Source organism: Garra rufa, chromosome 2 (assembly GCF_049309525.1).
Source record: "Garra rufa chromosome 2, GarRuf1.0, whole genome shotgun sequence".
NCBI lineage: Eukaryota > Metazoa > Chordata > Actinopteri > Cypriniformes > Cyprinidae > Garra > Garra rufa.
In genome coordinates this window covers 3,522,288-3,535,214 of record NC_133362.1, presented here as the reverse complement: position 1 = coordinate 3,535,214, position 12,927 = coordinate 3,522,288, and the positions used below count along the sequence as shown (strand labels likewise).

Genomic DNA, 12,927 nt, shown 5'->3' with positions numbered 1-12,927 from the left:
AATGTATGACTTTTTTCCCTCCAAAATTGTAGTTTACATCTTGCAAATGTATGGCTTTTTTCCCTCTAAATATGCAGTTTACAACTTGTAGTTTTCTACTTTTTTCTCTCTAAATTCTGAGTTTACAACTTGTAGTTTTTTACTCTTGCAAATGTATGACTTTTTTCTCTCCAAAATTCGGAGTTTACATCTTGCAAATGTATGACTTTTTTCCCCTCTAAATTCGGAGTTTAGAACTTGTAGTTTTTTTTTATTTTTCCCTCCAAAATTGTAGTTTACATCTTGCAAATGTATGACTTTTTCCCCTCCAAAATTGTAGTTTACATCTTGCAAATGTATGACTTTTTTTCCCTCCAAAATTGTAGTTTACATCTTGCAAATGTATGGCTTTTTTCCCTCTAAATACGGAGTTTACAACTTGTAGTTTTCTACTTTTTTTCTCTCTAAATTCGGAGTTTACAACTTGTAGTTTTTTACTCTTGCAAATGTATGACTTTTCTCTCTCCAAAATTCGGAGTTTACATCTTGCAAATGTATGACTTTTTTCCCTCCAAAATTGTAGTTTACATCTTGCAAATGTATGACTTTTTTCCCCTCCAAAATTGTAGTTTACATCTTGCAAATGTATTTTTTTCCTCCAAAATTGTAGTTTACATCTTGCAAATGTATGACTTTTTTCCCTCTAAATTCGGAGTTTACAACTTGCAAATGTATGACTTTTTTCCCTCTAAATTCGGAGTTAACATCTTGTAGTTTTTTTACATTTTTCCCTCCAAAATTGTAGTTTACATCTTGCAAATGTATGACTTTTTTCCCTCCAAAATTGTAGTTTACATCTTGCAAATGTATGACTTTTTTCCCTCTAAATTCGGAGTTTACAACTTGTAGTTTTCTACTTTTTTCTCTCTAAATTCAGTTTACAACTTGTAGGTTTTGACTTTTTTCCCTCCAAAATTGGAGTTTACATCTTGCAAATGTATGACTTTTTTCTCTCCAAAATTGTAGTTTACATCTTGCAAATGTATGACTTTTTTCCCTCTAAATATGCAGTTTACAACTTGTAGTTTTCTACTTTTTTCTCTCTAAATTCGGAGTTTACAACTTGTAGTTTTTTACTCTTGCAAATGTATGACTTTTTTCTCTCCAAAATTCGGAGTTTACATCTTGCAAATGTATGACTTTTTCCCCTCCAAAATTGTAGTTTACATCTTGCAAATGTATTTTTTTCCTCCAAAATTGTAGGTTACATCTTGCAAATGTATGACTTTTTCCCCTCCAAAATTGTAGTTTACATCTTGCAAATGTATGGCTTTTTTCCCTCTAAATATGCAGGTTACAACTTGTAGTTTTCTACTTTTTTCTCTCTAAATTCGGAGTTTACAACTTGTAGTTTTTTACTCTTGCAAATGTATGACTTTTTCCCCTCCAAAATTGTAGTTTACATCTTGCAAATGTATTTTTTTCCTCCAAAATTGTAGGTTACATCTTGCAAATGTATGACTTTTTTCCCTCTAAATTCGGAGTTTACAACTTGCAAATGTATGACTTTTTTCCCCTCTAAATTCGGAGTTTAGAACTTGTAGTTTTTTTTATATTTTTCCCTCCAAAATTGTAGTTTACATCTTGCAAATGTATGACTTTTTCCCCTCCAAAATTGTAGTTTACATCTTGCAAATATATGACTTTTTTCTCTCTAAATTCGGAGTTTACAACTTGTAGTTTTTTACTCTTGCAAATGTATGACTTTTTTCCCTCCAAAATTCGGAGTTTACATCTTGCAAATGTATGACTTTTTTCCCTCCAAAATTGTAGTTTACATCTTGCAAATGTATGGCTTTTTTCCCTCCAAAATTGTAGTTTACATCTTGCAAATGTATTTTTTCCCTCCAAAATTGTAGGTTACATCTTGCAAATGTATGACTTTTTTCCCTCTAAATTCGGAGTTTACAACTTGCAAATGTATGACTTTTTTCCCCTCTAAATTCGGAGTTTAGAACTTGTAGTTTTTTTTTATTTTTCCCTCCAAAATTGTAGTTTACATCTTGCAAATGTATGACTTTTTCCCCTCCAAAATTATAGTTTACATCTTGCAAATGTATTTTTTTCCCTCCAAAATTGTAGTTTACATCTTGCAAATGTATGACTTTTTCCCCTCTAAAATTGTAGTTTACATCTTGCAAATGTATTTTTTTCCCTCCAAAATTGTAGTTTACATCTTGCAAATATATGACTTTTTCCCCTCCAAAATTGGAGTTTACAACTTGTAGTTTTTTACTCTTGCAAATGTATGACTTTTTCCCCTCCAAAATTGGAGTTTACATCTTGCAAATATATGACGTTTTTTCTCTCTAAATTCGGAGTTTACAACTTGTAGTTTTTTACTCTTGCAAATGTATGACTTTTTTCTCTCTAAATTCAGAGTTTACAACTTGTAGTTTTTTACTTTTTTCCCTCCAAAATTGTAGTTTAAATCTTGCAAATGTATGACTTTTTTTCCCTCAAAAAATTGTAGTTTACATCTTGCAAATGTTTTTTTTTCTCCAAAATTGTAGTTTACATCTTGCAAATGTATTAATTTTTTTCCCTCCAAAATTGTAGTTTACATCTTGCAAATGTTTTTTTTTCTCCAAAATTGTAGTTTACATCTTGCAAATGTATGACTTTTTCCCCTCCAAAATTGTAGTTTACATCTTGCAAATGTATTTTTTTCCCTCCAAAATTGTAGTTTACATCTTGCAAATGTATGACTTTTTTCCCTCAACAAAAATTGTTTACATCTTGCAAATGTTTTTTTTCTCCAAAATTGTAGTTTACATCTTGCAAATGTATTAATTTTTTTTCCTCCAAAATTGTAGTTTACATCTTGCAACTGTATGACTTTTTTCCCTCTAAATTCGGAGTTTACATCTTGTAGTTTTTTACATTTTTCCCTCCAAAATTGTAGTTTACATCTTGCAAATGTATGACTTTTTTCCCTTCAAAATTGCAGTTTACAACTTGTAGTTTTCTATTTTTCTCTCTCTAAATTCGGAGTTTACAACTTGTAGTTTTTTTTTAACTTTTTCTCTCTAAATTCGGAGTTTACATCTTGTAGTTTTTGACTTTTTTCCCTGCAAAATTGTAGTTTACATCTTGCAAATGTATGACTTTTTTCCCTCTAAATTCGGAGTTTACAACTTGTAGTTTTTTTTTTACTTTTTCTCTCTAAATTCGGAGTTTACAACTTGTAGTTTTTGACTTTTTTCCCTCCAAAATTGGAGTTTACATCTTGCAAACGTATGACTTTTTTCCCTCCAAAATTGTAGTTTACATCTTGCAAAAGTAAAAAAACTACAAGTAAACTCAGAATTCAGAGGGAAAAAGTCACTAATTTGCAAGATTTAAACTCAGAATTTAGAGGGGAAAGGTCAGAATTCAGAGTTTACATGTAACAGCTCAGAACTTTTTTTTTAGTTCTCTAATTTCTGAGTTTACATCGTGATATGAAATGGCTTCATAGGGATGTGCTTAAAAATCTGAGTGTTCACTTAAATATTTACATAAATCTTTTCTTTAAACCAAATATTTTCTTGTTTAATTTTCCCTTTTGGGTGAAATATGACATGGACATTTAATTTCTGAGAAATTTCATTATGATCAACATTTTGCTCTTTTCACTGTAAACACAGTTTAATGTGTAGAAGTGTCTTCACTGTCCACTCTCATGGTTGTTTGTGTGTGTTTGGTCAGCGGGTGGAGGACACTCTTCAGAAGCTGGAGGCTGAACTGGCTTTTCTGCTGGACTCCGTCGAGGCCCCTGAGTGGAGCCCCCTGCTGGACAAACCCATCATCGACATACTGGACGAGCCGCCGGCACCAGACTCATGAGAGGATGCTGATGATCATCAGAGGAGAGTGTGTGTTATGTTAACCAGTAACCTGTTAAGATTATTCAATTTTTATGTAGCAAATAAGGACTCTTTTTTTTTAAACCACAATTTTCACCCAATAAAATATTTTAGAGCTTTGCATAAATAGATGATGCATACTTGTTCATCTCGATGAACCTGAATGTATGATTTTACTAAGTACTTTTTCATATAGTACTTTACCAAAAAAAACTAGATTTTCTTTATAGAATAAAATGTGCTTATCATAAAAATAACATTACAATACAAATAATAATAACTATTTTTTTTATATGAAAAATGTAACTTCTTAACTTTTTCTTCTTTTGATTTCAGGTTGAAATATGGTCCAGATGTTGATGAGATCGCACACAACAATTACAGGACGGAGCAGATCATATAGTTCTGCTCCTATAATGAGTCAAAACAGGGTTTTTCTTAAAAGCTTTTCACATTAAAATTTAATAGCTCATTTATACCTTTTATCTGAGTGTCAGTGTTTCATTCCAGTGGAGACGATTTTAACATGATCAATGATCTTTTAAAAATTCCTCTTCTTCCTTCAAAAAAAAAACATTTTGGTCATAGAAACCTTTTCCCTATTGTGTTTTTTTTTTTGGGAGAAGAGAAAAAAATTAACAAAGAAAGAAAGTTTAAGAGAGAAAAACTTGACAAATTGTGAGAGAAAAATTCAGAGGCAGAGAGAAAAAGAAACTTTGTTTTGTTTTCTATAAAGACATCACTGATGTCATGTTACTGAAACTAAAACTGAGAATGAGCTTTTAGTGACTTTCTGAATGATTTGTAGTGAAATGTTTCTTTCTTCTGTGTGTTTGTGTCGTGTTCATCAGCAGATGGTTATAATCTGAGCAGATGGAGGGAGAACATGTTTACATAGAAGCAGGAAACAAACATCTTGTTGCTTTGCTGACTTTTTCAACCCCATGAGAGAGAAAAACATACACTTCAATTTGACTGTTATTCAAAATACAAAAATAAACAAATAAATATAAATAATACTAAAAACTATAATAGTTTTTATTAATATTTAGATTTAACAATTTTTTTTTTTTGTAAATTATACTAAAATAACAGGGGATGCAATAACATATAGATTACAATGTAAAAAAAAAAAAAAAATGAGTCAACTTAAAATAATTTGTTACCCGGCTGCCTTGTGTTGTTTTTTTGAAGCATATGTTCACTTATGTTATAGACGTGTTATTTATATAATAGTAATTTAATTTTCGATTTTTTTTTTTGTACAATTAAAATATTTACATATAAAAGATATAAACCAAAAAATATTTGATTTGCTCAGAAATAAAGAGGCACAAGAGCATATTAATACTTTATTCATACTTTAATGATCGTCAAAATCTATGGGTTGCCAAAATATTCAAGTGTATACGTACAGTATCATGCCATCCACATTACAATGGAAAACAAGGTTAAAGTCATACGTCTGGTTTTCCCTAGACTCGTCATGTGATGTGAAACCAGATTCAGTCAGAGTCTGATTGAGCGTTCACACCGCAGAATGACTTCAGATTAAACATTCCAGGAGTTCACTTACAATAAATACTTCTTTACAAATGTTACGGTGTTTCTATGAGCTTTACACACTAAACACACACTCTCACAAATCTCTCTTACACACATGCACGCGCTCGCGCACACACACACACACGCACGCAGGCACTCGTTTCAATTAGAAATGGCTATGCAAATGGTACAAAAGCTTTGGCGTTTTGCCTACAAGTTGTGCCTGCACACTTGAGAGAGATTTTAAACAAGACGTCGCTTCATAAAACCTCTCAGTATCGTATAGTCTATATTTAAACTCGCTAATGTCAGCAAATCCACATAAAACTGTGGAAAATACTCGCTTTTTTCACTATGTACATGTTTACATGATGAAGCAGTGAGTTTGTGATTCGCTACACGTGTGCCGACGTCACTTACTGAATTAATGCTACGCCACACACACACACACACACACACACACACACACACACACACACACACACACACACACACACACACACACACACAGAGCTATAAATCAATCTTAATCGGGCGTCCTATAGAGATCGATAAGCAGCAGAGATGAAGGATTGGCGTCTCATCAAACCTTCACTGAGTTTAAGAGTCTAACAGTCAGAAAGGAGTTTGGCAACATGTGAGCGCAGGGCAGGAAGGGTTAAAGCAACGACAACAGAGACAAATATACTACAGGAAACATCAGCATCATAAATCTTCATCATCATCACTAGTAGTGATGCGAGTTGAGCACATCCATCTTTAAACACACCTTAACGAGAAATTGTGGCTCATTTACACTACTAGTCAAAAATATGTCTCTTCTGCTCACCGAGGCTGCATTTATTTGATCAAGAATAAAGTAAAAATGTGAAATATTATTATAATTTCAACAGCTGTTTTCAAAGTGAATATCAAAAACACATACAACACAAACACAAACTTTAAATATTAAGTTGTCACTTAGTACAACTTAAAGTTGAGTCAACTTTTAAATATTGAGTTGACTGAACTTAAAATTGAAAGGCAGCTGGGTAACAGAAATTTAACCCCTTAACTGTTACCCGTCCACTCTGTGGGACGCCTAAGTTTCTTCACCATTTTACAAATAAATCCTAATCCAATCATGACAAACTATATATTGTTGGAAAGGTCTAAGGCTCCTAAATAGATATTTTACATTTTTTGTGTGTTACAAATTATGTAGGAAAAATAATAGATTCATTTATGACAAGAGTGCACCTCAAAAATCTACTTGATAACAGGAGTTCTGACCTTTGTCACAAACAGACTTCCCTGTTGCCTTTTTCTCTATCACACTTTAGAAATCATAAGAAATGATATATAAGTTGAAAACTTAAAATATCAAAATTCATCCTTTGAAAGCCATTTTAAAATCAGACAATGCATTTACATGGAAAAAGTACATTAAATTCATATTGCAAAATGTTTTTGTTCATGAATTATACAAAATTAGATTTGAATTCTTAATTTTCATGTCTCTGTTCAAAAATGGAAGTGACAGTTAAGGGGTTAAGTTGAATCAACTTAAAAGCTGGGTTTGTTACCCAGCTGCCTTAAAATTGTAATTTAATATTTTAAAACATAATATTTAAAAGTTGACAAAAAAAATTAAGTTCATTCGTCTCAAAAAAGTTAAGGCAGCTGAGTCAGCTTAAAATAATTTGTTACCTGGCTGCCTTAAAATTAAGTTCAGTCAATTTAAAAAAAAAAAAAAAAAGTTGAGTCAACTTGAAATATTAAGTTTTACTAAATGACAAATTTAAGTTAAATTAACTATAAAGCCGGGTTTGTTACCCAGCTGCCATAGATAGAGTTGACTAAAAATTTTAAGTTTAAAAAACCAAATGTTTTAAGTTGTGATTTAGTACAACTTAAAATTAAGTTCAGTCAACTCAAATAAGTCTAGTCACCTTGAAATGTTCAGGAAGCAGGTTAACAAATTATTTTAAGTTGACTCAAGAAAATATTATTATTATTTTTTTTGCAGTGTACGTTCACGTATTTGATCAGAAATATCTATATCACACAAGCAGCCCTAGTGAGCAGAAGAGACTTCTTTCAGAAACAAAAAAATCTGACTAGTAGTGTATATGCTGACATACTCAGCACAGAGATGTGTTTCAATCAGGACTGTACATCCTGTAAGACTGAAGCTCCTTCTAAACTGTAAGTAGTAAATGATGGTTGATCTAGAAAGTAAAGACTACTGGATATTTACAGTAAAAGGGTGATGAGCCCTTCAGTATCATGCATCAACTTCAACATAGAAAATAAATAATTCATGAGGTCTTTAAAGGAAAGACTGATGTCATTAAAGAAATGTTCATGTGATCACCCTCTTATTAAACAGATTCATCTCACTGTAAACAGATCAGTCCAAGTGTTTTCATTTCTTTAGGAGAAAAACAAAACAAATGAGTCTTCAGATTCGATTGAATTCAACTGAGAATCTTCTGCTTTAAAGTGCTGAAAGAAGTCAAACGTCTCAAACGCACAGATCTGGAAAACATGATCAAAACAAGCAAATATCTGCCAATGGGCTCGGAAAAAAAAAAAAATAATAATAATTTGTTGGGTCAACTTAAAATAATTTGTTACCCTGCTGCCTTTAAGCTTATTTGAGTTGACTGAATTTAAAATTGTCAACTTGAAATGTTAAGTTGTACCAAGTGTCAGTTTTTTTTGAGTTGACTGAACTTAAAGTAATAAATTATTTTAAGTTGACTCAATTTTTTTACAGTGTTCTAAAGGACAAAACAAGAGTATATTTCTGAACAAACTAATTGAAAAAAAAAAACTTCAAAAGGACAAAACAAGTATATTTCTGAATGAACTTATTGATAATTTGTCGTTTTACTCAAACTCACTTCATTTAGACGTTTTTAGAAAACAAGACTGCATATCTGTCATTTGGCTTTTCTAGTAAATATATCTTAATTTAAGAATCCGTAGAAAACAAGACTAATAAACAACTTAAAATAATTTGTTACCTGGCTGCCTTAAAATTTTAAGTTAAGTCAAAAAAGTTGTCACTAAGTGACAATTTAGAAATTTGAGTTGAATCAACTTAAAACCTGGGTTTGTTGCACAGCTGCCTTAGATATTTGAGTTGACTAAAGAAAACATTTGATTTGTTAAATTTAATTTTAAGTTGTCACATAGTACAACTTAACATTTCAAAGTGAGTAAACTTATTTGAGTTGACTGAACTTAAATTTTAGGGCAGCAGGTTAACAAATTATTTTAAAACAAGCAAATATCTGCCAATGGGCTCAGAAAAAATAAACTTCAAAAGGACAAAACATAAGTATATTTCTGAACAAACTAATTGATAATTTGTCATTTTACTCAAACTCACTTCATTAAGACATTTTTAGAAAACAAGACTTCATATCTGTTATTTGGCTTCTCTAGTAAATCTATTTACATTTAAGAATCCATAGAAAACAAGACTAATAAACAACTTAATTTTAAGTTCAGTCAACTCAAAGAAGTTGAGTCAACTTGAAATATTAAGGCAACCAGGTAACAAATTATTTTAAGTTGTACAGAGTGACAACTTAGAAATTTGAGTTGAATAAACTTAAAAGCTGGGTTTGTTACTCAGCTGCCTTAGATATTAGAGATGACTAAACAAAACATTTGGTTTGTTAAACTTATGTTGTACAACTTAAAATTGTATTTCAAGGTGACAAAATTTTAAGTTCAGTCAACTCAAATAAGTTTAAAGGCAGCAGGTTAACAAATTACTTTAAGTTGACCCAAGAAATTGACATTTTTTGCAGTGTATATGTTTACTTGTTTTCTAAATGAAAATCACAACTATAACACAAGACTAATAAACAGGACTCATTTTTGCAGTGTATGACTAATTTTTCAAGGAACACGAATATCTGCTGCATTTCTAACACTTATGTATTCAATGTATTCAAGATCATATTACCGCTAACTAGTCATGTAGTTAGTTTGACTTCCAGCAACACATGAATTCAAGAGGCACCAGACGCTTCCGTGATCAATAATAACTCACATGATGTCATTGCAGAAATAGTCATGTGATCGTTTTTGTGTAAAATTAAACAGATTCGTCTCACTGTAAACAGATCGGTCCAAGTGTTTTCATTTCTTCGAGAGAAAAACAAAACAAATGAGTCTTGAGTTGAATTCAACAGACAATCTTCTGCTTTAAAGTGCTGGAAGAAGTCAAACGTCTCAAACGCACAGAACATGATTAAAACTAGCAATTATATGCCAATGGGCTCGGAAAAAAATCAACTTCAAAGAACAAAACTTTGAATTTGTTGTTTTACTCAAACTCACTTCATTTAGACGTTTTAGAACACAAGACTGTCATTTGGCTTCTAGTAAATCTATCTTGATTTAAGAATACATAGAAAACAAGACTAATTAACAATTTTAAATAATTTGTTACCTGTCTGCCTTAATTTTAAGTTGAGTCAACTTGAAATATTAAGTTGTACTAAGTTACAACTTAGAAATTTGAGTTGAATCAACTTAAAAGCTGGGTTTGTTAGCCTGCTGCCTTAGATATTTGAGTTGACTAAACAAAACATTTGGTTTCACTTAGTTCAACTTAACAATACAAGGTGACTAAACTTATTTGAGTTGACTGAACTTAAAATAATTTGTTAACCTGCTGCCTTTAAAATTTTAAGTTGACTCAAGAAATTGTGTTGTTTTTTGCAGTGTATATGTTCACTTGTGTTACAGATGTGATATTCACAGAGAAAACAGCTATTTTCTAGCTATTTTAGAAAACAAGACTGATAAACATGCCTAATTTTTGCAGTGCATGACTAACTTTTCAAGGAACAAGAACATCCGCACATATGTGGCTTTTAAAAGTGTTTAAGATCATATTCCTGTTAACTAGTCATGTAGTTAGTTTGACTTCCAGCAACACATGAATTCAAGAGGCACCAGACGCTTCCGTGATCAATAATAACTCACATGATGTCATTGCAGAAATAGTCATGTGATCGTTTTTGTGCAGAATTAAACTGATTCGTCTCACTGTAAACAGATCGGTCCAAGTGTTTTTATTTCTTCGAGAGAAAAACAAAACAAATGAGACTTGCATTGAATTCAACAGACAAGCTTCTGCTTTAAAGTGCTGGAAGAAGTCAAACATCTCAAACGCAAAGATCTGGAAAACATGATTAAAATCGAGCAAATATCTGCCAATCGGCTCAGAAAAAAAAAACAGCTTCAAAGGACAAAACATAAGTATATTTCTGAACGAACTGATTGATATTTTGTTGTTTTGCTTAAACTCACTTCAGACATTTTTTTTTAGAAAACAAGACTTATGTTATTTGGCTTCTATAGTAAATCTTTCTTGATTTAGGAATCCGTAGAAAACAAGACTAATAACTAAAAATAATTTGTTACCTGGCTGCCTTAAAATTTTAAGTTCAGTCAACCCAAAAACTTGAGTCAACTTAAAAAAGAAATTTGAGTTGAATCAATTTGAAAACTGGGTTTGTTACCCTGCTGCCTTAGATATTTGAGTTGAATAAACAACATTTGGTTTGTTAAACTTAAACTTACTACAACTTAACATTTCAAGGTGACTAAACTTATTTAAGTTGACTGAACTTAATTAAGGCAGCAGGTCATCCAATTATTTTAAGTTGACTCAAATTTAGTTTCTTGCAATTTTTTGCAGTGTATATGTTCACTTGTGTTATGGATGTGATATTCACAGAGAAAACAGCTATTTTCTAGCTATTTTAGAAAACAAGACTGATAAACATGACTAATTTTTGCAGTGCATGACTAACTTTTCAAGGAACAAGAACATCCGCTGCATTTCTAATACTTATGTGGCTTTTAAAAGCGTTTAAGATCATATTCCTGTTAACTAGTCATGTAGTTAGTTTGACTTCCAGCAACACATGAATTCAAGAGGCACCAGACGCTTCCGTGATCAATAATAACTCACATGATGTAAACATACAAACGCAGTAAAGTCAATTATCGGTTGCTCATCAAGCAGCTTGACGCGTGTGGACTCGAGATGAAGATCTCCTCCGTCGTCATGTGATGTCGTCATACTCAAGCGAACAGTCTTACATTGTAGAATTGCCTCTATAATCTCTATTTTACATCATGCTGAAGAGTTACGTTGCATAGAAGTTCAAACTTACTCTAGGAGCGACGGAGACGAGGGAAGCCGCGCGGCTCGCTCACGGCTCGGATCACGAGGGGCTTTTAAAGGCATGGTGAGCAGCTCAGATAGACAGCAGGGGGCGCTAGCAGCTTCCTGGAGACGAGCAGACCGAACCGCACATGCTCAGTTTGGAGGTCTCGGGTTCGGCCTCGGTCTCTTCGTCCTCCGTTCCTCCCTCGGCCTCGTCGGCGTCTCCATCTGGGTCGCCGTCTCCCTCGGCTCCGTCCCCATCCCCATCTCCGTCTGCTCCCATACAGCCCTCCTCCTCCTGCCGACGCTTCAACCTGAAACACACAAATCACATCAACACACTCGCACACTTACAAAAACACACTGGACTAATCAATTACAACTAGACGTGTACATTTCCTGAACATAATGTGATGCAAACCGGATTTTTAAATGCAATCTTATGGAAGACAAGCTTTAATTGAGGAACTGATGGTCAGGGAAATTACGTATTCAAGTCCTGTCTGAAAGATCTTATTTGAGTTAAACACACATAAATGTCACCAAAAAAAGTGACATTTCAAGCATAGAATTTCTAAATTAGGTTCATAAATGTCAGATGCAAAGTCTGCATTGATGGCAACTTTTTTTACTTTACAGTAAATTTACAAAATACACAGTATTGCGCAATTACAGCACTGCATTTTTACTTGTTTCCAGCCTAGATATCTAAAAATTCTTAAATCAAAAAGGATTTCTAAGTAAAAATGATGGTTTTCAGAAATATCTGCCAATAGGGTATTATTTCAAAATGAAAACAGATTATTTTGCTTGTTCCAAGCAAACATTTTTTCTGAAAACAAGATTTTTTATTTGTCTAAAAATCTTCCTGATTTCAGATTTTTTAGATATTTTTGCTGGAAACAAGACAAAAAAAAAGTATTTTAAATTTTATTTAAATAAATTTTTTTTGAGGATGTTGGCAGAATACCTAAACAAGATTTTTTAAACTCAAAAACAAATTTATGTAGAACGACTGTGCATTAGGTGTGTTTTTGCATTGTTTTCTATTCATGAAGGTGCTGTAAACTTATATATTCTCTTTACTGCAAAAAAATGCCTTTCTTAATTAGGTTTTTTGTCTTGTGTCCAGCCCAGATATCTAAAAAGTCCTAGGATTTAAACGCACATCATAATTAAGCCTTCACTGCCAAAAATGCGTTTCTTAGATTTTTTGTCTTGTTTCCAGCAAAAATATCCAAAAATTCTTAAATCAAAAAGGATTTTCTAGACAAGTAAAACTATTGTCTTGTTTTCAGAAAAAAACAAGTC

At 32.3% G+C, this 12,927-nt stretch overlaps 2 protein-coding genes across 2 annotated transcripts in view; both read right to left on the bottom strand.

Moving 5' to 3' along the window:
* LOC141325134 (serine/threonine-protein kinase 32C-like) overlaps positions 1-12,927 on the bottom strand; it is a 219,652-nt gene that overhangs the window by 72,268 nt on the left and 134,457 nt on the right. The window lies entirely within an intron of this gene.
* Positions 4,490-12,927, bottom strand: part of LOC141325750 (serine/threonine-protein kinase 32C-like) — a 59,759-nt gene continuing 51,321 nt past the window's right edge. The window contains exon 11 of the mRNA XM_073834490.1: positions 4,490-11,930. Coding sequence (XP_073690591.1) covers positions 11,729-11,930 — 202 coding nt within the window. The 3' untranslated portion in view covers positions 4,490-11,728. The remainder of the gene's footprint in view (positions 11,931-12,927) is intronic.